This window comes from Synchiropus splendidus, chromosome 1 (genome assembly GCF_027744825.2).
Source record: "Synchiropus splendidus isolate RoL2022-P1 chromosome 1, RoL_Sspl_1.0, whole genome shotgun sequence".
Taxonomy (NCBI): Eukaryota; Metazoa; Chordata; class Actinopteri; order Syngnathiformes; family Callionymidae; genus Synchiropus; species Synchiropus splendidus.
The window spans coordinates 5,869,470-5,895,542 of NC_071334.1; the positions used below are offsets into that span (position 1 = coordinate 5,869,470).

General features: G+C 45.5%; 1 protein-coding gene across 2 annotated transcripts in view; it reads left to right on the top strand.

Moving 5' to 3' along the window:
* Positions 1–26,073, top strand: part of LOC128764752 (cell migration-inducing and hyaluronan-binding protein-like) — a 97,342-nt gene that overhangs the window by 54,831 nt on the left and 16,438 nt on the right. For both annotated transcript variants that reach the window (XM_053874853.1, XM_053874843.1), the window contains exons 4-17: positions 877–1,014; positions 2,286–2,424; positions 2,509–2,745; positions 5,862–6,041; positions 6,880–6,950; positions 8,542–8,637; positions 10,339–10,460; positions 13,382–13,529; positions 14,758–14,949; positions 16,189–16,358; positions 17,138–17,347; positions 17,408–17,613; positions 23,954–24,023; positions 24,375–24,503. In XM_053874853.1, the coding sequence (XP_053730828.1) occupies positions 877–1,014; positions 2,286–2,424; positions 2,509–2,745; positions 5,862–6,041; positions 6,880–6,950; positions 8,542–8,637; positions 10,339–10,460; positions 13,382–13,529; positions 14,758–14,949; positions 16,189–16,358; positions 17,138–17,347; positions 17,408–17,613; positions 23,954–24,023; positions 24,375–24,503 (2,108 nt within the window). The remainder of the gene's footprint in view (positions 1–876; positions 1,015–2,285; positions 2,425–2,508; positions 2,746–5,861; positions 6,042–6,879; positions 6,951–8,541; positions 8,638–10,338; positions 10,461–13,381; positions 13,530–14,757; positions 14,950–16,188; positions 16,359–17,137; positions 17,348–17,407; positions 17,614–23,953; positions 24,024–24,374; positions 24,504–26,073) is intronic.

Here is a 26,073-nt window from a genome sequence, read left to right on the forward strand (position 1 = left end):
CACTAGTCCAGACTCGAACTAGAGCATCTCTGGAAGTCACCCAGGAAGTTTGAACTCAATTTCATGTCTCATTTCAAAATAAAAGCCCTTTGAAAAGTATGCCTGTGGAATGTGGATGTGTATATATTTATTATATTTTATTGAGTCCCTAAGGTTGACTACTATTCCACTAGTCCAGACTCGAACTAGAGCATCTCTGGAAGTCACCCAGGAAGTTTGAACTCAATTTCATGTCTCATTTCAAAATAAAAGCCCTTTGAAAAGTATGCCTGTGGAATGTGGATGTGTATATATTTATTATATTTTATTGAGTCCCTGAGGTTGACTACTATTCCACTAGTCCAGACTCGAACTAGAGCATCTCTGGAAGTCACCCAGGAAGTTTGGACTCAATGTCGTGCGTCATTTCAAAATAAAAGCCCTTTGAAAATGATGCTTGTTAAAATGGATGTGTATATTTTTATAATAATATTTTATTGAATCTCTTTGGTTGCCCACTATTCCACTAGTCTAGACTCGAACTAGAGCATCTCTGGAAGTCACCCAGGAAGTCTGGACTGAATGTGTCATTTCAAAGTAAAAGAGCTAACAGCTAACATCTCACTTCAAAACTTTATTGACATTCTTAGAGCATCAGAAGTTGCTTTGCTGTTTAAAACATGGTTGCTCTCCGCAATAGTCGTGTACTTTCTATTTCATGAAACAATGTTTCCACCTATTTGCTGTTGTTTTTTTGTTGTCTAATAGTAGCTAGCAGCTTTTCCCGCCAAAAACTGTGTCCCATTTTTGCCTCTGCAAAGAGTAGTGGATTTGAAATGTGAGGCAGGAATGTCAGGGCAGGAGTGTCTGACATCCATGGGTTTTCTTTGCTCCCAGTGTGTCCCGACAAGGAGGCGGGTCTGCAGCCATGGATGCCAGGTCATCACCAAGAGCACCACGTTGTTATCGGCTACGGCAGGAAGGTGCTCCTCACCACCTCAGCCACCGTCCACTCCATCCACATTGTTAACGGAGGTATGACGTCCGTCGGCTGAAGTTCTGCTCTTTCACCGCTGTCACTGTGGCTCAGGAGACGCTCGCTCTTCTTCCACTTCTCTGTCCAAGAATGAATAAATGCAGTAATACTTCATCAGGCTAACAAATGCAGACAAACTTATATTTGAATTCACTTTCAGGGAAAAAAATGAATGGAAAATTGTGGATAATGTATAATGAAATTGAGGAGTACAGTCACAGTATTTTATTGTTCATTTATATTATTTTAACTTTGTATATTATCTGTATAGTAAGAGATGTTTTGTTGCTGTTGGCTGAAAATTCATGATGTTTTTCGTTCACATTATTGGGAGAGTGATGACCAGGGACATTAACTACTTTTTGTCTACAAGTTTTATTTATCTTGATCATTGAATTTAAGTTAATTTAAATGAAGGTGAGAGGTAAGAAATGCCAGCAGACAACATGAGCTCAGACTCAGCTCCTCTGGTGGCATCAGGATTCAATGACAGATGACTAGAGTAGTGTGGACTCAGTGGATGAGTGAGAGGTGAAAGTGCGTTTGACAAAAGGAACAAATGAGTTTAAGTGACTTGTGAGTGATTTCTCCCAGGCAGATGTCGGTTATTAAAGGCCATTTCCTTCAACATTTCAACGCCTTTGTTTTCTGAAATTTGCCTAGAAAAATAATTTGAAAGTCCAATCTCAAACTCCATCACTGAAATGCACCGCTGCTTCACTTAATAATGTCATTTGTGTCTCTAAAAAACGGTGGCATTTCATGAGTACAAATGTGTAACTGCTCAATTTGCTGCCGAGGCTCCGAGGCTCGCAATCGTTGAACAGTCACATTTAGAAATATTTACAATCCAATTTGAATATTTCTTTGTCTGGAAGACGCGGTGCATATTAATGCCGTGGCCTGGGGTGTAATATTCCAAAGTGCAGTCAAACTCATGTTCCAAAGCATCGGCTGATCAAGTCGCGGAGAGACGGGTTGATGGATATTTCAGAAGTTTAGCTTCTTCCTCGGATACTTTTCTGCCACATTAAGCTCTGATGTTGTTTCCCATGGAGAGGCAGAGGAATCACAAGTGTTTATTCATGTGAAAGGAAAGCAAGAGGAGCATGGTCCAAGCAAGACAGACGTCCATGTTTTGTAATGATCTTGACTTCCACACTTTGGTTCGGACCATAAAGAGTCGTAAGATGGATGGTGCCTACAGCAAATGCACTGATGCATCAACACTGACAGCGTCTTTCTCACATTCACTCTCGCTCCTTCGCAGGAAAGCTGGTCATCGCTGACAGCAACCGGCCCCTATTGCTCCGGCTCAAACACATTCTGATCGGAAACAAAGGAGAACTTCACATCGGAAGCGCCGACTGCCCTTACAAAGGCAACCTGACAATTTCACTGTTCGGACGGTAAGGCAAGTCTTCAAGCCAAACAATACAACCAAGGTTAAAACTCATTCTCTTGCTCCTGTGATCCACACATTCCTCCACCAGATCCGATGACAAAGATGAGGAGCACAGCTACTTTGGTCGGAAGTACATCGGTGTGGGGACAGGGGGAAGACTTGAGATCCACGGCAGGAAGAAGCTGTCCTGGACTTTCCTCAACAAAACCCTCCACCCGGAAAAAAGCAACCAGAACAAGTATCTGTTCCAGGGGAGCTGGGGGAGCAGAGGGATCATCGTCCACGTGCTTGACCCTAAGACCGGAGACGTGCTACAGAATGACAGGTGACTAGCTGCATGTTCATGGACGTTAGGTTTCTAAAAACACTTCTGGTTGGACTGGGACGCATCCATAATACACCTCAGCCACACACCGCCGCATGGTCTGCCCAAGTGTTTCGCAGACCACACACAATAAATAGTGACAGGTAGGGGGCAGCAGAGGCAGCTTAAGGGTGCAACTCTTGGTCCATGAAACAGTGGATATAAGATGTGATCAAAGCAAGTAAATAATCCCCGAGTGTGAACAAGGAGGGCTGTGCTGACAACTGCACAGGCAGGAATGACTCGCTGTGGCTCACTTGGGTGAAGGATCGAGTCTGGTGGGGAGAGACAGGAGGCAGAGCTGGAGGTAGCAGAGATGAAGATGCTGAGCTTCTCTCTGGGAGTGAGCAGGATGATGATAGGATCAGAGGGACAGCACATGTGCTCAGGTGTTTAGGAGACCAAGTCAGAGAGGCTGGATGGAGATGGTTTGGACATGTACAGAGGAGAGAGAGAGAGCCAGTACATTGGTAGATGAAGATGTTGAGGTTGGAACTGCCAGGCAGAAGGTGGAGAGGAAGGCCAAAGAGGAGATGGATGGAGGTGGTGAAGGAGGCCATGAGGTTTGTAGGTTTGAGAGAAGAGGAAGCAGAGGACAGGGGGAGATGGAGGAGGATGATCCGCTGTGGCCACCGCTGAAGGGAGAAGCTCAAAGAGAAAGAAGAAGAAAAAAATCTATTATTCAGGCTCAGTGGCCCGTTGTTAGTACATTTATGTTTTAAGGGGAAGAATCATTTCGACACTATCAAGAGCTATTGATGAAGAAACCATTAGAAAGACAAGACTGTCTCACCTCCAGAGAGCCTCACACATTGTTATCATCATGCCTGTTTAGATTCCATTCACAGCTCTTCAGACCAGCTGCTCGGTCACATGTAATGGCTGTCAGTCACCGCGTTGTCTGACCCTGTTTTCCAGGCAAAGACGACCCTTTCCTCTTTAAAGGACGCGCTCATCCCGGGCCATAACCTTAATCTGACACATGAAGTAGAACAAGCTGCAGCGCACCCGAGCGGAGACAATGTGACGGACAGCTCTTTGGCTTGTAAAGACTCAAAGTGCTGGATGGGCTCAGCCCTCTGCACTGTTAAATGAAGCTGTCACCGGATTAATTACTCATTCGGTTCTTGTCAAAGTTCAACGCTCAAGAGATAATAACTGTGGAAGATAAGGAATTCAATATTGATCAACTGATCTGTGCTTATGCAGTGTCTAATTCAATAACCCTCCTGCGCATTCAGGCAACAATAAGCTTCACAGAGGGAAGAGAAGAACAAAATATTCTACCTCACATGCTTAAGAATCAAAGCGTATAATACACATTATTATATACATGTTGATTCAAGGCCATTAGTCCTAGAAATTGCAAAGCTCTTTCTTAAAAGGTTGAAAAAGTTTCTGGGGAAAAAAAGCTCAAGGCAAAGCTGTCAACCTCAATGGCACTAGTGAGTTTATAGGAAGGAATATCAAGGCTGTAAAGTACAAAACGTTTCCCTTTGGGATTTCATCTGAAAGGCTGGGAGTAGGATAAAAAGCTTCTTGGACAGAGAGAAACAAGTCGTGAAATCAGACCAGAGCAAAACGCAGCGTGGAGCAGCGCATGGTTTGGGCTCTGTGAATCACAAGTGGTCCAACACTGATCTGCCGGCATCATGACCAGAACCCCCCTCCACCCACCACATCACTCAACACCCTTCGCTCCTGGTTAAACACAGCTGAACACTGCTCTCAGATCCTCCACCCACTTCACTGCTCCCTCTGCCCGTCTCACCCCGGCTCTTCAGCTCACTCTCCCCAGACGATCTCTGCACTGACCCCCATAATTCATGGGATCAGGCCCGCGCCAAACTGATTTGCCTCTATTTCATCAGTTTGTCGACCTTCAGTGCTGCAAAGGCGCCTGTAAATAAAATGCATTATTGGGTTATTAAATTGTGGAGATGTGTCTCTGAAGTGTGAAGCGACAGAGGTTTGCACAAAGACGCGCCGGGTGTCAGTGTATTTCATAAGTCCGCTTCTCTGTAAAGCTCTTTATACGACATTTAGGAACTACCGGTACAAGTAACATCCGACTTACGACCTGCTCGACTTAGGTCCACACGTACTTATGACCACAGCCAGCAGATGCTTTTTTTTTTTTTTTTTATTCAATGTCTGGCACCGCAGCACATAGCAGCCCGGCCATGCGTACGACAGTGACAGCAGCACAGTGTCCCAGCGTCTCACTCTCACACAGCCATCTACCACTACAGTAGCACCTATAACCCTCGCGTCGGCCATTTGGAATGGCATTCGACTTAAGTCCAATCTGACTTACGACCAGTTGGTCGGAACCGATCCCGGTCGTAAGTCGGATGTTACTTGTACTGTATTGTCGCAGAGTGATGTGGAGCGATAATATGTTGTTATTATGACTCCTCTGAACTTAAAGCAAAGGTGAAAGACGAACCACAGGAGGTTTGTCTCAGGTGCTTCGATCGCCGATGGCCCAATTATACTTAACCTGACACAAGCGATCTGGATCTGGACGGATCCTTCTGTCCGTTCTCTGCCTTCATTTCGTCCATATTTCTTCACGTTTGCACAAAGCTTACGGACACGGGCCAAACGGAGCAGTACCACCAGAAACCGGGCAGTGTCGCTGTTACTACCCGATACGTAGCTCTAATGAGACACGAAGAAGACATAACAATGGCGGAAACTCTCCGTCCTCCAGTGGCGATATATTTAACGTCCTCACCGACCACCACCTCCTACAACGCTGCCTCTGTTTCCTGTTTAGTGCAAGAGCTACATGATCAATACTCTTCGGCAGTCGCCATTTTGGTTTTGGAGTTTGTTGTTGTCATGACGGGTACAATTTCGTAGGTAAAGGGAGCATCAGTGGGCATTAAAGACATTCACATACCTTTATCACTATCTGGAAAACAACAACAACACAAAATGAAGCCACACTTTTCAACACTTTGTGTGACCCATCACTGCAGAGTGAACAAGACCTCGTGTGACCTCATGTGCACCGTGAGCAGAAAGTGTGTCAGGAATTGAAAGAAAACCGCCTCTTTGGTCTCTCTCAGGTTTGACACCTATCGCAGCAAGGACGAGAGCCGGCGCCTTGCGGCGTACCTGGACCGCCTGGAATCCGGGGTCCTGCTGGCCATGGTGGTCAATGACGAGGGCTCCAACAATCTGGATGACTCCGCCAAGAAAAGCCTGATGAGACTGGGCAGCAAGCATATCAGCACCTTGGGATTCCGGTAAGAACAAAGATCTATTCAAATAGAGGGAGCTGAGGTCCCTGCGGACCGTCTTTTGTATTCCAATGTGCTTAAGCCACAGCAGCACGCAGCATCACCTTCGCACCTGAGCTGGACTCTGTCATGCACTGATAAGCCTTCAGCCGCTGTCCCTAGCAACTGGCAGAGGCTTCAGTATCGCACACGCTGAGTCAGTAAAAATGAGCGGGAGCTTCGGTGTTTAGGTGCCGTTGTCTCCACCATTTATTTAAACTGTACTGGAAGTTAATATCAATCCCACATCAAACATACACAAAGTCTTTCATCTCAACTTGATCGAAAAGGAACAGAGAAGAATGAAATACCTGTCGCATTATTGCGCAAGAATAGTTGGTTTTATAACTGACCCGGGGTGAAAGTGACTGTATTCATGTGTTCCTCATGAGGTCAGAGAAAAACTGTAAAAATGATCATGTCGAGATGTTTCACACTGCCATCTCCATATTTCATTTGGTGTGACTTTATTATTCATGGCCAGTTCAACTCTAAAAATAACATAGTAATGTATTGAATGTGTTCTTAGTCGTGTAACTACGTAACGTGTGTAACATGCATCACCTGCTTCTGATAGAATTAACATGTCTCCTTTTGCATCTTCATTCTTCTGTCCTCAAATTGTGTTTTCACTGTGCAAAGGCTGCAGGCGGTGTTTGTGAATATATGTATATATAATGTATTTCCTTACAGATTTGGATTTAAGACTTTGCTTTGGGATTCACCTGTCTGTCTTGCTTCTTCAGCCTCCCTGTGGTCTGTAGCTTCTGTTAAATCTCCACTCTCCTCCTCCCTCCCTTTGCAGACATCCCTGGACCTTCATCGTGACCAAAGGAATCCCATCCTCAGCTGTGGAGGATCATGCTGTCTACCAGGGTAGGAGCCACTTAACATCATGACCTCAAGCAAGTGAAGCGATGTCAATGACTCCACAGTGTCCATGCCAGCGGCTGGTTGGAAAATATTTGAAAAAGCCATTTGTCCTCTGAGTTGTTGATAAAGGCAGGAAATGATGACAGAAAGAGTTATCATTCAGTTATCAGTCCCGACTATAAGCTGCTACTTGTTTCTCACGGTCTGAACTCTGCGTAATATACAGCAACGCGGCTATATATATATATATATATATATATATATATATATATATATATATATATATATATATATATATATATATATATATATATATATATATATATAATACATGGATTTTTCCAGACTAAAGAGCCTCATGCTGCCAAAATATTGAGCCTCCTCACATCAAACCCATGACATCACAGGTGATAAAGCGCTCAAAATGCGCTGTTTTCGCCCGTGTGTCCGCAGCTCCGCCCACAGAGTCGATCTCGATGAGGATGAGGTTTCATGAAACAGTGTCCTGATCTTCAGAGGCCACCAGATGGCACTGTCTGCTGTAAAATGTTTGGACTTGAACAGCTCATTCAATGACACCTCACATCATTTCTAAACCAAGAGCGCCATCTAGTGGCCTCTGAAAATGAGGACACTGTTTCGTCTATCCTGCGACACTGTTTCATGAAGCCTCATCGACCCATCACTACCAAGGATGGCAAGAATTTACTCTGACAACATGGTAATTATTGATCATTACCAGCCAACCAATGTTTGCAGACGACATTGTGATCTGTGGTGAGAGCAGGGAGCCAGTGGAAGATCAGCTAGAGAGGTGGAGGTTTGCCTTAGAAAGGAGAGGAATGAAGGTTAGCTGCAGTAAGAGGGAATCCATGTGTGTGAATGAGAGGGAGCCAAGTGGACAGGTGAAGTTACAGGATGCAGAGATAAAGAAGGTGGAGGGTTTGAAGTACTGAGGCTCAACTATCCAGGGAGAGTGTGAGAAAGAGGTGAAGAAGCAGGCAGGATGGAATCATTGGAGAAAAGCGTCAGGTGTGATGTGTGACCAAAGGGTGTCGGCAAGGATGAAAGGGAAAGTGTCCAAAAGGGTGGTGAGGCCAGCAATGTTGGATGGTTTGGAAACAGTGGCACTGAGGTGAAGACAGGAAGCAGAGCTGGAGGTAGCAGAGATGAAGATGCTGAGCTTCTCTCTGGGAGTGAGCAGGATGATGATAGGATCAGAGGGACAGCACATGTGCTCAGGTGTTTAGGAGACCAAGTCAGAGAGGCTAGATGGAGATGGTTTGGACATGTACAGAGGAGAGAGAGAGAGCCAGTACATTGGTAGATGAAGATGTTGAGGTTGGACCTGCCAGGCAGAAGGTGGAGAGGAAGGCCAAAGAGGAGATTGATGGAGGTGGTGAAGGAGGACATGAGGTTTGTAGGTTTGAGAGAAGAGGAAGCAGAGGACAGATGGAGGGAGATGATCCACAGTGGCCACCACTGAAGGGAGAAGCCTAAAGAAGGAGAGACCAGCCAACCAGTATTCTTCAAACTTTTGTGTCATAAACATTTGGATTTTACATGTTGTCTTCATGTGTTGTGATGTTGACAGGAACCAAGGCCTCCTCTGAGGCTCGAAGTGCTCAGGTGATCCACTCCAGCTATGGGGAGCATTTCACCATCACCACTGTCAGCCAGTGGGTGCAAGGTAAACCCACACGTACACATCTGTTCCATCAGGGATTGTGAGTCCTGCGGAGATTGACTCTGTTTCCTTCGCTAAGTGGTCATTAAATGGACGGCGGCGACAGGATCTCTTCCTTTTAAATGAACCGAGCTAGAAAGCCTCTCGTGCCAGGCTCTGTGCTGTACGTGTTGCCTCATGTGTGTCCAGAGTTGGGCAGGTGAGCCGTGGTTTCATCCTCCCTGCTGGCCTCTTTAGCCTCTCTGTGATATAGTTGATCCGCAGCCACCTTATCATCTCCACATCTCACCAATACGTCTGCCTCGCCGCCTCTGCCGTCTGGCGCTCCGCTAGCAGGGCAGCGCTTCATATCAGATTCCAATTAGAGGCCTCTCGTCTCCCATCTGATGGAAGCTTTTTAATCAAACTGTCACTCTCTCCAGGTGCAGATGTGCACAGTAGCAGGAGATGATCACCTGGTGGTCAGCACACGTCACTGTTCTGTGGCTGCTGATCGGTTTAAAAAAGTTATTTGAGACATTTCAGTAGGTTTTGAAGAGATTTTGTTTTGTTTTTTTCCTGCCTTCTATAGTAGTGATTCTTAACTATAGGGCCGGGGTCCATGGTTGGGCCTCGAGCGCCCCCTAGAGGGCCGCTAAAAGTTTTTTGGTTTAGGCCTCTGGGCCGCGAGACGCTCAGTTTTAATACATGAGCCACGTATGGTGGCAGTAGTGAGTCACTGAATTGACTTGACGGCTGCATATCTGTGGTAGTTACCAACTATGGAGAACTTCTTGACAAGAAAAAATGATAAAGAAAGTGATGGCGCCCCCAACAGTAAACACTTTAAAATCAATTCGAAAATTTGATGGCGATACTTTCATTTATACTTTACTTGTATCTTCTTTAGTTTATTTTTTGAAAAAAAAATATATATATATTATTCGTATTTCACGATATTTAGACATTGTTTTATTGTATTTATTTTGCTCAGAATTTTATTCTTGACATGCACAGTTTTTCCAATTTTTTCAACAGTTTGGATGAACTGTATTTTTTTCTTGATTTCTCTACTAAATTTGACGAACATGACTTGCACCTGCTTCTGCTGCTGGTCAGACTTTTCGATGACAAATATCTTTGCGATGGTCACATGGTTTCATGTCATTTCAAGTCAGATCACAAATGAAATCAAGAGTAATGAATCTGTTCTATTCCTGGAATGAGTCCATTTGCTCTGGAAAGGTTGGGCCCTAAGATCACAAAGGTAAAGAACCTCTGCTCTACAGGACAACAGTGGGCCATACCATTGCATAATGGTTTGGCCCACGAGACCAAAGGCAGCATTCAACATTGCGTGTTGACCCATTAGGGTTTCAGCTGAAGCACGTGACTTGGTATGATTCAGTTGAGAGAAGTTCCATATGTGTCCCCCACCTTCACGATGGCCCTCGACCGTCTCGCTCATTCCCGCCACACTCCCGCCTGGAATGCTACACGGGAAGGAAAACGTTCTCACCCATTCAAACACCTGTGCGCCAACATACAACGCTGAAGGCTTCTTTGTCGTCAGTATTGGACACAAACGTCCACTTTCCCAACCTCAATATATGACGCCATGGGAGTGAGGATCCGGTTGTACAGGACCAGCACTTCTTCTTCAGAAAAATCTAGATTTGCAGCGGCTGTAGCATCACAAAATGCTGTCACCTTTGTGTGTCTCAGAGGCAGAGTGGACGGCGTGGTTCGACAGGGATGATGAGAGAGGATCTGGAGACTGGGAGAAACTGAAGGAGCTGCATGAGACTCATCCAGACAAGCTGTGTAGCGGACCCCTAGACATCCAGGTAAACAGCCACATACACAGGCAAAACTATTGTATGTCACTGTATCTTTATTACCTGTGAACCTTACCAGAGACCTCACGAAGCCTTTTTGCCCCTAAGTTTTAACACCGCTTCTCAGTCGCCTGACTTCACGTCCGTACATGGTCGCTGTAATTGCCACTTGGCGGCCGGTGCTCCCAGCTCAGTTTGCGCCTCCAAACTCATGCACTCACCAGAGCGGTTTGTGGAGGCGACTGAACCGTCCATTAGGCTCTGGCTGTAATGTTTTGCGGCTGGACCTGGCACCATTAAGCTGCAGGTGTTGGCCTTTCATGCTGGCACTGACACCTTCCAACACAAGCTGACCTCATAAATGAGACCGTGTTTGGGAAAAACACAGATTTTGCCATTAAGTTTGAGCCATTTGTCAATATATTTACGATAAAGAGCCAGATATTGTCAGGTTCCGTTTCATCATTGTATTTCTCACCGTTACCTTCGCCTCTAAACTTGTGTCTATTTGTTTCCTTTCACTCGACCTCGTCCTGTTTTATTGCTTTCATTTGACTATTTCACTTATTGCTTTGACAATTTATGTTCTTGTGACTCTTTTTTTTTTTTGAAGTTTCTTCATCTTGATCTTTTCTCTCTGCAAATCTACAAATCTACAAAACATTTTCTCCACTGTTTGGCTCATTTCATATTTTTTTGTTTGTTTACGTCTTTTGTTCCGAAACTCAATCAACCCTCTTCTGACCTGAGGCCAGTGTTTTCTATTTTTTAAATTTATTTTTTTTCCAAATCTTGCCTGTTGTCTTCCTTGCCTTGATGAAAGGTCTCGCCAGACAAAAGAGCTCCACTGAGAATTCTCCCTTTAAAGTGCTCCTCTGGTCTGCTCACGTTATAATTCAGTGGTGGTCAAGGATTTTCTTCAACACTATGCAATATCTTTGTGTGCCAAGACAAAGGTTATTACACTGTTATTACTCTCTGATAACTAAAGATACAGTAAGTGTCGTGTATAATGCTGGATTTGATTTGTTTGCGCTGGTTGCCATGGTGATGTGTGGGTCACATGGGTATCTGTCAGATGAAACCGGAGCATATACACTTGATGTCAGTGTGAAAAGAGAGTCAACAGATCAGACCCCAGGTCCCAGGGAAAGGGAAGCCTTTCTTCTGTCGCTTCTGACAATGTGACCCCGGGCTTCTCCACAACAATGGAAGGCAGCGGCTGCCTGCCACGGAGGACGACCACATGTCTGCCACTGAAATCTCATGATTGCAGCTGCCTGCACATAAGAGGTGCCTCCACTGCCAAGTGTGCAAACAGCTTTGGCCATTTGCAAGACTTTGTTTGGAAGAGCTCAGGTTTAATCCAATGAAACGTAACAGTACCACACCCGGTCTGTTTTAGGCTGCATTGGTACGCTTTTATGGACTCCTCCTCGACAGGGAGCCCTTCGTCTGGATGCCAGCACTGACTCCAACTACTAGTACTGCTGCGATAACTGAAGTAATCTGACACTGAGCAGGTTTTTGTGTTGTATCCAGGCACCTGCTCAGACACTTTGTGGGGCTCAGGCCAGAAAAAAGGGAGACCCGTCCAAAAAATATAATTGTTCCTGGTTTGGCTGAAACATGCAACTTTAATGTGTCTATTGTAACAGAAATATATGATGCATGTCCATGTTTTAAAGCTGCTATCCATGTGACTTTGTGGTGACATAGTGGTTAGTGAATATCCATGGGAACTACTTTTGTTACTACTTTTTTATTCCTAAACAATTTATGAATGAAGAAAAAAATGGCTCCAGAGGGGGTACTTTTCTCATGCAGGGGTAAAGGGGCGGATCCTGGGGCGCCACTGGTGGTGCATCTGTGGAATCCTCTCCTTACTGGTCTGTATCACGCTGCCAAACTTTACTCATAAGGCACCAGGTGGACCAAAGTTCACTGAAAGTGTTGTCCCAGCCAGTGACCTTCTTGCTGTGAGGCTGCAGCACCCACCACTCGACCACTAACTTCCAAGATTCTAGTCAACTCAAGGCCCCCGGAAGCATGGACCCCGCTGCAATTGCTATTTAATGTCTACTCCTAAAATGAGCATGCCACATTTGACAGCTCTATTACAGCCAAGCTATTTATTTGTCATTGTTGACACATAATCAATGACAAAAATAGACACACAAACTGGGTGTTTTCTCCTCCGACTGCTTCATTTCAAATCACAGTCGGAGAACACACTGTGATTAAAAACAAGACCAAATATAAAGAACTATGCACCTTCTTCTGTCTGTTTTTGTTTTGCATTGTGCCCAACTGACGTGTGCTGCCAAGGTTTCATGGGTGATATTCCTCGCTTATTGTCTCTCACCATCAGCCCCATCATGTTAGACGCGCGGTCTCTGCTTCACTCACTGCTTCTTCCAAAGGCCACGGAGGATCTTGCCAACTATAAGAATCCATTGGCAATAACAATGTTAAATTGAATTGAATTGATTTAAATTATCCAGTTCATCTACCCAGGTGGATGGATGGAAGGATGGCTGGATGAGTGATAGATGGATGGATGGATTGATGGATGATAGATGTATGAATGGATGGATGAGTGATGGATGATGCATGGCTGGATACATGGATGGGTGGATGGGTGCATGGATGGATGGGTGCATGGATGGATGATAGATGGATGGATGGATGAGTGATAGATGGGTGCATGGATGGATGGATGGATGGATGGATAGATGATAGATGGATGGACGGATGATGGATGGATGGATGGATGATGGATAGATGGATGGATGGATGGATGATAGATGGATGGATGGATGGATGGATGATAGATGGATGGAAGTTGATGGATCCTTCTTGAGATGTTAGAATCATGAATAGCACCTATGAAACATACATATCTTATTCGGCGCTGTTCTCTCCTGCAGGCTGAAACCCATGACGGAGTAGCAGCCAACATGACTGGTGATGTCATCCACAAAATGGACAAGGATTACGGCTTTGTGTGTCTCAACAAGGACCAGCCTCATGGCACCTGCAACAATTACAGGGTCCGCTTCCTGTGTGGGAAACTGGGTCAGTAGTTTTTCTTTTGTTCCCGTGGAGGCTTCATGAAACTGGCGTGGTCATTTTCAGTGCTCAGTGGGTGGCGCTCTTGTGATGTGTCATTAGAATAGATGCTGGAATCCTGAAACCTCATCTGGCCATCGCGACTTTGATGTGTGCTGGAGTGGGATCAAAGGAGCTTTAATGAGTGATTCAGTTCCCATCATTAGTTTCATGAGCGCGAGCAAGTGTGGTGCAGGTCGAGACTGCGCTGTGTTGTGGCGCAGTAGTTCTGATAGACAGTGGGGATCGAAGGTCGGGGCTCCCCTTAATGGACTCAAAGAAGCTTAGGAAAGACGGAAAAATCTCCGAAAGACATCAAGTTACAGATGAGGCGTTCTTATACCAAAAGAGTTTGATTTTCATCATACTGTCATTCATGGAGTCACACTTGATCACTGAATAAACAGTAATATACTTTTCCTTTTTCAAGCCCAAACTGTCCTGGAGTTGTCTGGGTTATTGCAAACAGACAAGCGTTTCTCACTGTCAACATGGTTCCAATACACTCACAGAACACCTACGGTAATTCTACCCAAATATATCTGGAGGTTTCTCAGGAGATGTTCTTACTCCAAATGTGGCAGCGACTCGTGGCTCACTCTGGATATTCCTCGAACCCAACAAGGCCGTAAATAAAAAAATAAATTTCCCCCGGAGAAATCCCACACGTCAGTTTTTAAGTCCAAGTAATTATAATGTGGATTTATCTCAAGTTGGTGTAACACACAATTAGTGTCAACGGAAATGTTAGTGAAGTGGAAAATAATTGAAGAATGTTTGCGTAACATGCTTGCAGCCAGTCAGTTCAACCGTGCTTGTTATGAAGGAGGAGAAAAAAGCCAATAACAATGAGCAACAGAAAAGATAGGACCACCAAAACAATTACAGAAAAGCAGCTTTTCATTTAGATATTTGCTAAGCAGCAAGTTTGTCTGTATTTTTATTGTGAAATTCCTTCATTTATATTCACAGAATTTGTTGGTTCCTGCCGTCCCTCATTGCTTTGGTTTGTGGTGCTTCGCAATTGAATGAAATTCCTCTAAACGTGTTTTTTTTTTATCCATAAATACTTTTGCTATTTACATAGTTTAAGTGTTAAATGTTGTCATGTAGCCAAAATATTTGTTCGGAATATCAGAAATCCAAATGTGGTTCGCTATCGTTATTGTTATTTATTTTGTGTGTGCATGTGTAGTTCGTCCAGAGGCGTCCATTTCCGTGGACGTGTCGTCCAACAGCAGCGTCCTGGAGCTGGCTGACCAACCTGTCGGGTGGGGACCCAGAGACCGGATCGTGGTGGCCAGCACAGACTATTCCATGCATCAGACCGAGGAATTCACCCTTCTGCCATGTCCCACCTGCTCTGCCAACCAGATCAAAGTCCAAGGTAAGTGGACACACAAACACACAGCGAGAGACACACACTCACTTTTGCCCTGACGCTATGTCGCAGCGCCGTTAAAGAGCAAGCTCCGATCATAAATACTTTACTTGCCCCCGAGGTGGTGCACAAACAAGAGACTGTGTTGTTTTTAAGTTGTTTGTAACTTGAAAGCCTGGTGACGGCAGAGAGACACAACCTGCCTGAGGCTTTTCTTCAGTTTGAGTCAACCTCTGGTGGTGGAGTTGCATATTGTGAAAGACCAAAACACACTCGGATAAACTCACGAGGCCCAAAAAACGAAAAGCTCTCGGTGGTGGAGAAACACACACACAAGAGGAAGAAAGCCAACAAGAGAAAACAGAAGGTGAGCTACAGAAACTCTCACACAAAGCACAAGGCTGATAGGAAAGGGCAGAAAACAAACAAGGAAGAAACCAGAAAAGACACGCACACACAATCGAAAAGTTATCAAACACGCGAGGGAACAAAGGCTCGAGAGGATCTTTACCAGTGGACATGAAGTAACCATCTGGCAACGTCGACTGGAACCAAGGTGTTGAAATCAGCGGATTGATTAACGGATGGGTTCCAGCTGCGCTGCTGTGAAGGTGGGCAGAAAACAGGAAAAGGAAACACACAAAAAACGGAAGTAACAAAATAAAAGCACAGAAACAGAACATAACTTTATGCTCCATTTCAGTGCAAAATTGTACCTGTCTGTTTCAAACATACTTCCATGTGTTGGGCCCTGGCATTGCTGTTCACCAATATATCCACCGGGGGGCAGACCAGAGTAATACAACAAACTCCAAAACCAACATGGCGACTGTGAAAGAAGTATTGATCATGTATCGCTTGCACAGAAGAGGAAATGGAGGCAGCATTGAGAAGAAGGCGGTGGTCAGTGAGGATGTTAAATATATTGCGACTGGAGGACGGAGACTTTCCGCCATTGTTACGTCTTCTTCGTGTCTCATAAGAGCCACATATCGGGTAGTAACAGGACCACTGCCCCCCATTCTTTTCAGTGGTACTGCTCCGTTTGGTCCGTATCTCTAAGCTTTCTGGAAACATGCAGAAATACGGTGGAAATGAACGCAGAACATTTCTTTTATCATGGCTGCAAGAGGCAGCATGCGCAAGTTCCTTGCAATGAACAACACAAACCACTGTTTCAGAGCACAAAATCAGTTTGTAAATGTCTATTTTGGTCATGAGTCAGGTACCGTTCTGTGTGTGCAGGTAAAGCCCACTTCATCCACATGGGTGAGGAGGTGGATGGGGTTGACATGAGAGCAGAGGTTGGTCTGTTGACTCGCAACATCCTCATTCGAGGAGAGATGGAGCCCAGCTGCTATGGCAACGAGGCCTGCAAATTCTTCGACTTCGACACATTCGGAGGACATTTAAAGGTACGAAGGGTCTCTGCGTGACCTATTGGCAATGGCACAGCAAACTAAATCCCTAAACATGAAAAGGATATAAACCGTGAACTGTTATCTCACCTGTTGCACTCACGACTCAAGAGTTTCATTTAAAGAAGAGGTTTGTCCCGATTTTCTTAAAGCTCTGAATCCAAGGAGAATGGAAAGGGAGTAAAGCATTTTCCAAGACAAATTGGAAAAGACTAAAAATGAGGCTTGAATCAGGCACCACATTGAATGGAATTGTTTAATATTTTGGACTAATATATTGCTCCTCCTGAGTATGGTAGAGATTCAAGGAGGGGCAGGAGGGAGGCCGAGAGCTCAGAGCAAGACATTTATTCCGACGTCCCTGACCGTGAAACGTGGCTTGGGAAGATATTAAAATTTCAGGTGCACGTCACCTTTAAATAACCCGACCTTGAACAGCGATCAATGAGAAATGGCACCGAGAGAGACAAAGACGGCGAAAGGAAGAGAGGAGTCGCTGAAGTCAGCCGACCACCTGCTCCTGGTTTTTCCTATTGACAGTCGCATGACGAATTTCCATCTTCAAATGACAGCAGCTGAAATCTGCTGGAGATATGATTCACTTTCCCACTGGTGAGAAGGCATTGTTGCAGTGCGCTGCCTAAGTGACGTTAAACCAAAACATTTTTCTTACCCTAATGCTCACACAGTGGGGGTTTGGTTGACAGCTCAAGTTACCGCGTGTCTCATCTGCTTCCTCTTGGTGAGATGAAGAAATGCGACTGTCATGTGACTAGGTGGAGCGTGGCTTCAGGGCCGTTCACATCTCCGGCATGGAGCTCCTGCACATGGGCCAGCAGACGATGGGACACTACCCTGTGCACTTCCACATGAATGGAGACGTGGATGAGAGAGGAGGCTACCACCCCTTCACCTCTGTCAGCGACCTGTCCATTCACCACTCCTTCTCCCGCTGCATCACCATCCACGGCACCAACGGACTGATGGTGAGTTCCTCTCGCCGGTCGTTTGCGAACGCGTCAGTGAGGCTGAGCTCCTGGTTGCAGATCAAGGATGTGGTGGGCTACGACACCTTGGGCCACTGCTTCTTCACTGAGGACGGCCCAGAGGAAAGAAACACTTTCGACCACTGTCTGGGTCTCATGATCCGGGCCGGCACGCTGCTGCCGTCGGACAGGGACGGCAAAATGTGCCGCGACATCACGAAGGGGGCGTTTCCGGGCTATGTGCCCAACCCTCGCCAAGACTGCAGGTAAATCACTACAAGTAACAGCCTACTTACGACCGGGATCGTTCCGACCAACCGGTCGTAAGTCAGATTGGACGAATGCCATTCAAAATAGCCGGCGCGAGGGTTATAGGTGCTACTGTAGTGGTAGATGGCTGTGTGAGAGTGAGATGCTGGGATACTGTGCTGCCGTAACTGTTGTACGTGTTGCTGGGCTGCTACGTGCTGCGGTGCTAGACATAGAAAATAAGCATCTGCTGGCCGTGGTCGTAAGTACGGGTGGACGTAAGTCGAGCAGGTTGTAAGTCGGATGTTACTTGTGTGGCGCAATGGCCTGGCCTTTATCAGGCTGATGATAAAATAAGGGATTCTTTTCTGAAAAATTACTACAAAAAACTGTGCAGACAGGGTTTCACGTAAACAGAAAATAGTCTTCGTTCAAATAAGCAAATGAGAATCTCAACAAAAACGCAGACGATGCCGCGTTGCCTGACAATATTAATACTGTAAGTACAAACAAAAGGAGCAATGAAACAATAAAAAAAAAACCCAAAGCACGACGCGAACACGCCAACAGAAAGTTTCTGTTAGTTTTTACTCAGTATTTCAGTCAACTTAAAGTGCACGCTCCGGTCGCATGGACACGATAATAAGTGTCAAGCCCAAGTAAAATAGGCAGGATTTCACCCGTTCCAGACAGTTAGGTGAGGCTCTCATTGAAGCCAGGAGGGAGGCTCAACTGGATGGATGGTACCAAACTCTACTGGACCCGTAATCCCAGCACATTCCACGATCCCAGATTTGATCGCATTCAGTTCACCCACAAGCGTTTGTTTTAGATCCATTTTCCAGCACAATGAGCGTCCACCGTCATGTCCCGTCTCCTTCCTACATCTTCCCCGAACCCTGCTGGTCCTCATCTGTCTCAGTCCTTCCGACTTAGTCTATAGTAATTCTCTTCACCTGAATTGTTACCGCACCGCTGCCAACACTTTACGAACTCATGCAGGGAAAACGCATTCACAACTCCAATGTGTTTTCCTCTCACTGCGCTCTCATTTATCTATTTATTTCTCAGTGATCTTGGTGGAGACCAGTTCACAGATGTAGTGGCTTTATACGACAGAACAATGCTTTGATTTCCAAAGATGATGGATATTGTGAGGAGGCAGATTTGGGCGGGTGTGTGTTGGCACCTACTGGTTGGTCTCTCCAGTCTCCACTTCAGCGGTCAATACATGAGGAACTGTTCTTGCACTTTCCAGCCCGCGTCTCTCAATTTACCTGGCTCACAGGTGATCTTCAATCATGTGACCGACAAGGTTCAGGTCCGTACTGCTGTAACCCCTGAAATCGGAACTCACTTTTGGATGGGCAGTTGAGCCCAATGTTCCGTGCGACGCAACAAAAATTAATCCTGAATTGAATATAAATTACAGCAATATCTGAAGTACAGGCTTCTTGCCCTCAAGACATAAAGCCTTGTGACATTAGACCAATTAAATGAAGCGCTCCCTGCGCTGTTCGACCGTGTGCATCCTTCCCCTCCGGCATTTTCCAACTTTCCTCCGGTGCTGCGGTGCGTAAGTGACGGCGCTACATACACAATAGGACGAACAGCAAGTAGAAGAGCTGCTATTTGAAGTGAACTATTGGAGCTGGCTGGTGTTTAAGAGCAGATTTCTCTTAAAGTCGCTCGTGGTTGGTCCAAATGTGCGCATGCACTGAGCCAATTGGCAGTGCAGGTTTCTGACTGCAATACACAGAGCGCACATGTTAGTCAGGTGAGGAAACTAACAATGTAGTCAGTGACAGACCTGTTCTTCTTCATTTTAGCCTGAGCCACACAGTCTGACTGTTCCATAATGAGTGGTGGCCTCAGGTGGACAATATTCAGTCTCACAGCATATTCATGAGCCTTATCAATCCGTTTGAGAAAGGACAAAAGTATAGAAGTTACTACAACGGAGTCATGTGACTTCAATGACTAGAGTTAGTCTACTTATTGTATTGGAGGATATATATATATATATATATATATATATATATATATATATATATATATATATATATATATATAATCATTTATTTATTTATTTATTTTTTGAACGCTTATAAACTACTACAGCTGTCACCACAGCCGACAACAACAGGTGGCTCACAGTGGTTCAGGTGAGCGCTCAGAGAGTTGGCGTGTTTGCTAAGACACGTGAAACATCAGAGGCAACATTGGTTGAGGCAAGTCCAGAACAGAGCTTTCCTTTCCCAGTGCCACATTGTTATGTTGTGTCTATTAGCAAAGGCAGTTACTGGAACCAATCATGTGTTTCCCTCCACAGTGCTGACGCGTGCAGCCAGTTTCCAGTAATGTCCCTCACAACCAGCCGCACCGTTACACCACCAGTTATGGGCCTTTAGAGCCCACGAAACGTTCAACCATCAGAGCTTTACGCTTGTTTATGTGTTGGTTCTGCCGCATCAAAGGATACTTAACGCAGACCAATGAAATTCCGCAGCTAATCGGATTGGAGAAGTGAGGACCAAATCTGATGAGTGATTCCAGCCCAGGTGTTGGAGTACAAATAATTAGCTTTTCCTCCCAGTAGATTTGGCAAAATCCAAAGCGTGAAATGTTCTGTTGAAGTGCCAGCGTCTGATCATTAATGGAATTGTTCTTTTGCCTTGGAGCGCAAACATTCAGACGCTTGAATTGAGTCATATTTATGGACCCCAGAATTGAGCTGATCACTTTTTCTGCCATTGTGTCGACGAGAAATATGAAGTATGAAGTGTGCGCCCCATCCGAGCCCCCACCTACTGAGTCTCTCTCGGGGAAACAACATCAGCTTTTCATGGTTTTGTCTTGTTCGGAGGTAAGCAGATTTGCAAACCATGCAGAACTACAGAGGCCAGCAAAGCTCACTGTGCTTAAACATCTCGCACACACACAGTTGAATCCATCCAAATTCCCTTTCAAAGACCTGCGTCTAAAATCCTCAGGTATTTCATCCCATCACCTTACGCCAACCGCTTTGAATTTCACGCATACAGTTACACAACTGATAGATAGTTGTATGCAGAGATGCACATGTAAGACAAGCTGATTCAGAAAGCTTCCAAACACAGTTTCGACAGGTCAGAGGTCGAAGCTTATCTCATTTAAACTGTCTATAAATCAGGTGTTGGTTTCTGAAGTGATCAAAATGTGTGTACGAGAGGGAAAGTGCTCTCTTTGCTGCACAGGAACACAGCAGTTACAGCACATTACGATGTAGTTGTGACAGGAGAAATTCTCAAACTATCTTAGAAGGTGTTCGGAGTAGCATCAAACTACTCATCTGGGGCGACTTTAAACACACCAACCACATGATGCAGCACTTACGCGTCATGTAAAACTGGAGTTCGACATTGGGTTTAAGTGACTTCGAACTATCCTGTCCATCTCTGAGGTTACGTACCTAGAGTAGCCCGACTAAGACAATTGCTCGATGAAGCTACTGAGTCCTATTGTGTCAAGGAGAGAAAATCAAACAATGAGTAGTTCACCACTGTGACAAAGGGTGGCGATGTGAGCTCTTCAGTCCTTCCAGATCCTATGGCCATAGAGGAAGGGCAATCGAAGGTGACGGGTAGCGAGGGGCCGTTTGAAACTCTCCCCATTATCCAGGTCATGTAGCCCAACTAAGAGAAATTCCAGTAGTCGGACTAAGCTGTTTACATGCATTTTAAAAGTCGGAACTTCGCTGGACTGACGCAGCAGTTTGGTTTTCAGAGCGTCATGTGAGCGTGCTTGCTGTCTTCATGTGAACGGGCACTAAATGTTTCCTCCAGGTTGCAGTAAATTCAATCCAGAGTATAAACTTCCAGAGTATGAAGTGAAAGGTGCCAGCGACTAACTACTGCTGACTCACCCCAACACAAAGACTCTTTTGTGCCTCTTCTTCCCTGTGCGTCCTCGTGTTTAGCGATGTATGATATTTAAAGAAGCTGTGAATTTGAAGCAGTTTAATCCATGACACATGACTTTTATCTGCCTCTGCCTTCAACTTCAGAGCACAAAGACCCGAGTCGCGGCCGCATTATGGTACTGGCTTTCCCTGATACCCAGTTATCCGCTTCCTCCGCCGCGGTTGCGCACGAGGAGGATTTGCTGCCGCCATTATCTTCTCTCCGACTGCTGAATCCTCGGCTCCGTGGCTCGACCTATTTATCCAATTATAAGTACAATATGTTGACTGGCTAATGAGGTTTTTGTCAGGTTCGCCTGGATCACTTTAACCATTAATTATTTCCAAATCCTCCTGTTACTGTCATTAGGAAAACCAATTTAATCGGACCATAATTGCAACGACAACGTTTGCCTTTTATACGTTTGCGACGATTCATGTCCAGCAACAGTCCCTGGTGGCCCCCTCTGTTTCTCTTGTCAGTTACTGTTGTGCTAGGAGCAGTCGCCGTGCATCGACAAGTCACTGGTATATTCTCCTTTTACCCCTGAGCCTCACACACACAGGTCCTGACAACTAACAATGGCGACCTCCCTGCTCTCTGAGTGGCCTACCATTTGGTCAGGTGGCAACGTGACTTTAAAGGCAGCACAAAAACCGCATTAGGAACAAATACTGAGGCACATTTATGGTATTTTTTTCAGAGATGACCACAGAACTTCCAGAAAATATCTCTGCACAACGGCTGAATAGGACGTGCTCTGAGCGTGAGAGGGTCCAATCATGAACCGATGGTGCTTGACCTTATCATTGTGACCAGACTCCGCGAGACTTTGGCACATAATTAAAGTTGCTTTATTTTTTCTTTCCAAACACGTGTTAAGGGAGAGTTTCAAAAATGGGTGAGATACTGTTCCGTCAGCACAACTGTCCTTAGGTTCACAATGAGTTACCATATACATGTCATCGTGACCCCTAATGTACCAAGCGGTGGGGTTATGCTTAGAACTTGTGGTGGCTGGAGCTAAGTACAGTGGTACCATGGTTTTCGAACGTCTCGGAATTCGGACAAATCAGAGTTCGAACAAAAATTTCGAGATTTTTTTGCCTCGGATTTCGAACGAAAACCCAGACCTCGAACGCCCCCAAAAAAAGCCGGAAAAAAATTAACGTGCGCGGACCGACCAGCTGACCCACAACGCACTTTGTTATTGTGTATAACGCAGCCTCTGTGTGCAGACGTGTCCCGTTAGCTCCATTTACTGACTGTTTTTTCTTCATATTGAGGTGTAAAACCTTTCCTGTCTCCACACTGGACCGTGGTAGAGTGTCACAGGGGAGGTGCTGGAGCGCTCACTCCAGGGTTTGATGTCCTGTTGTGGGCTGGAGCTGGGACAGGGATGAGGCGAGTCTGGGACAGAGCGTGACTTGGTTTATGACTTTGTCACAGCCAAACTGCACAGAAGCGCACATTCAGAGCTGGACACGCACCGGGCACCTCTTCCCTTCTGGACAGACGTCACTCACTCGGCAACCCCTCCCACATGCAGCGGCCACACACATAGAGGAACAGCCACCTGCAGCAGACACTCTACATTCACTCCTACAAAAGACTATTTTAAGGCTTGGAACGCATCTGTTCTTTTTCCATTCATTGTAATGGGAAAAATCGATTCAGGTTTTGAACAAATCGCTTCTTGAACGGCCGCCTGGAACGGATTGTGGTCGAGAACCGAGGTACCACTGTATTGTTGGGGAGGAGCAACACCTACTGAAGTCTTTGCGCTTCGACAGACTGGATTTATTGACAGACTTGGCTAGAAACGTGTGAGAAATGGGACGTGTGTTATGAGTGTGTGTGTCAAACCGGAAAACAGCATTTTCATCCCTTTGTTATCTTAAGTTTTCATGCTAAGCAGTGTTGCAGTCAAGACCACACCAACCGAGAGCAAGACGTTATCAAGACTGGTGAGAACCGAGACAGAGACCAGACAAAGATATTTGGTGGTTGTGACCGAGGCAGTGTATATACGAAGGTGTTTCCATATTCTGTATCTGTGTTCTGCTCCTAATCAAACCACTATCAATGCTACATGCTAACAAAATAGCACTTTTCATCAGGCGATTGACTGTATGACATAAGTATTTTGTAAGACACGAGAGTGATGTATAAACTGGTCTCAGATCAGGAAAGAACATTTTTGGTTATGGAATAGTGGTGGAATGTTCCTTTCATCAAAAAAGTGGCGGAACACTGAACGTTGCATCCCACCGTGCAACCGTTTCCTGAAGTCTCAAAATGCTGTATTACCCGATAAAACCTTTGGATTTTGGTCAAACACAACTCTGGTTTAAACAACTCTGATGAAAGCTCTTTTCTTCCCCCCCCCCCCTTCCCCACGTCATCCTGCTCGCAGCGCCATTTCTACTTTCTGGATCGCAAACCCCAATAACAACCTGATCAACTGTGCCGCCGCAGGCTCGGAGGTAAGTTTCTGCTCGCCTCCCCGACACTCTTCATAAATCCAGGTGGGGTCTGTCTCATTAACGCGTTGCCAGGTCAGATTAATGGCGTCCGCAGTCCTATTAGACTGAAGCGGACAACAAAACATAACGCACCTTCATCATGACTGAGAGCCAATTACAACCAGACCTCAGGGACTCCACCAAGCTGAACTCACAGGAGCCACATTTATTCTCACCCGTGTCCGACGTCTGCCGTTTCAATACACGCTGAGAACAAAGCAGCCACTTATGAAGCGCTGCTCTGAGAGTGAGCGCCATTCTTGCTGTGCTGTGTGCTTGTCGTAATTGGCGACTGTGTTCTGTAATTGTCAGGAAACGGGTTTCTGGTTTATCTTCCACCACGTGCCCACCGGACCTTCAGAGGGCGTGTACTCCCCTGGGAAAACAGAACATACGCCCATGGGCCTGTTCAGCAACAACAGAGCCCACTCCAACTACAGGGTGAGTGCTGAAACACCTCTTCCACGTCACGTCAGCTCTGGACCATCCATACACTCACATGGCGCGAATTGGACTGACTGGTTTGTAGGGATGGGCGACATGGACAAAAAATATATATCATGATAAATAACAATAATTATCAGGATAAATCCATCTTCATTCTATTCCATGTGTTGGACACTACAGTCTCTCTTGAAACTGTTTTATGGTGAAACTTATTAGTGGAGTTTGTTTGTTATTTGTTGATGTTTCAATATAATAGTGAACCAAGTGTGGAGATGAGAAATTCAGTGTTTCTCGTCTCTGGTAGAAGCCGCTGGTGTCTGACAGACTGCTCTGCCAGCTTTATTTAGGGGTTAAATGGAGCCGTCTGTCTGCTGTATCTCATGTCTCTGAACAGTTGACTTGAACTATGGAGCAGTCTGGACACATTTCCTAGATGCTACTGAAGAAACATTAGAAATCATGTGAGGAAATGATCATCTAGTCATATTCTATTCTCCAGATCATGATACAAACTGTCAGTCCTTTGTCTTGTGTGATGAAAAACCTTCTTGTTTTCCATGGCCTTATTGAAGATGTCACTCATACTTTGAGGCTTTAGAATTTGTTGATGGTCCCTAACTGATGGTAGCTCGTAGCATTAGCGCTGCCTGTGAGAGTGTGTCCGCGATCAGTGAACCCTAATGGGGACGAGGAAGAGGACGCCGCCGCCAATATCCAACTATTTTCACCTTGGCAGCATGAGACCTGCATGTGTTGATGTGAACCAAGGCAGACGAGTGCGTCAGAGAACCTTTGAGGACCACTCCATCTCATCAAATAAACAGGGATCCAGAGACTCAGAGTCGACCAGTGTCATGGTCAAAGGTTCCCTGGATTAAAAATAAGTTTGAAACTACGATGGTGAACCAAAGTCCACCACACTCTCCACAACTGTCACACGCCGCAGAGCTGGAGAGCGCGGCGCGCCGTCACGGTCTCCTCATGTTCACGTGTGCAGGTCCAATGCAGCGAGTGAGCCATGTGTTTATCAAATTTATTGTGAGATGTAGAATTGTCATTGTGGGACTGTGTTTGGAGGGATATCGTGTACGATATGATATCGCACATCCCTACTGGATTGGTCCTGATACTACGAGGGCTGTAAGGGGTTCGTCTTTGTTGTAGCAGAGCATGGGTGAAGACGATAAACAGAAACAAACACACGACCTATTGTTCCAAATGACGTGCAGAAAACACCAATAAATCCTGCCACTTAGCATCGTTCTCATCATGTTCTCCTTACAGCTAAAACTAGTGTATCAGCAGTGTTTGGATTGAAGCCAAACTATGGGCAGAGCCAGAGAAGATCAATGAGATGGCGAGAACAGAAGAGAGTTTGGAGACGCCAGAGGCATCAAACGCCGCTCCGAGAGAGATTTATGACTCCTTGGCCCAAGAGAAGTGTTGTTGTTATCTCCCTCTTTTTTTTTTTGCTGGAGCCTCCACAGCCATCTCCCCACTGCCCTGCCTCTCCCTGCTTCACTTTTAATTTGGATCCTACTAATGGGAGCATAGCTCATGTCAG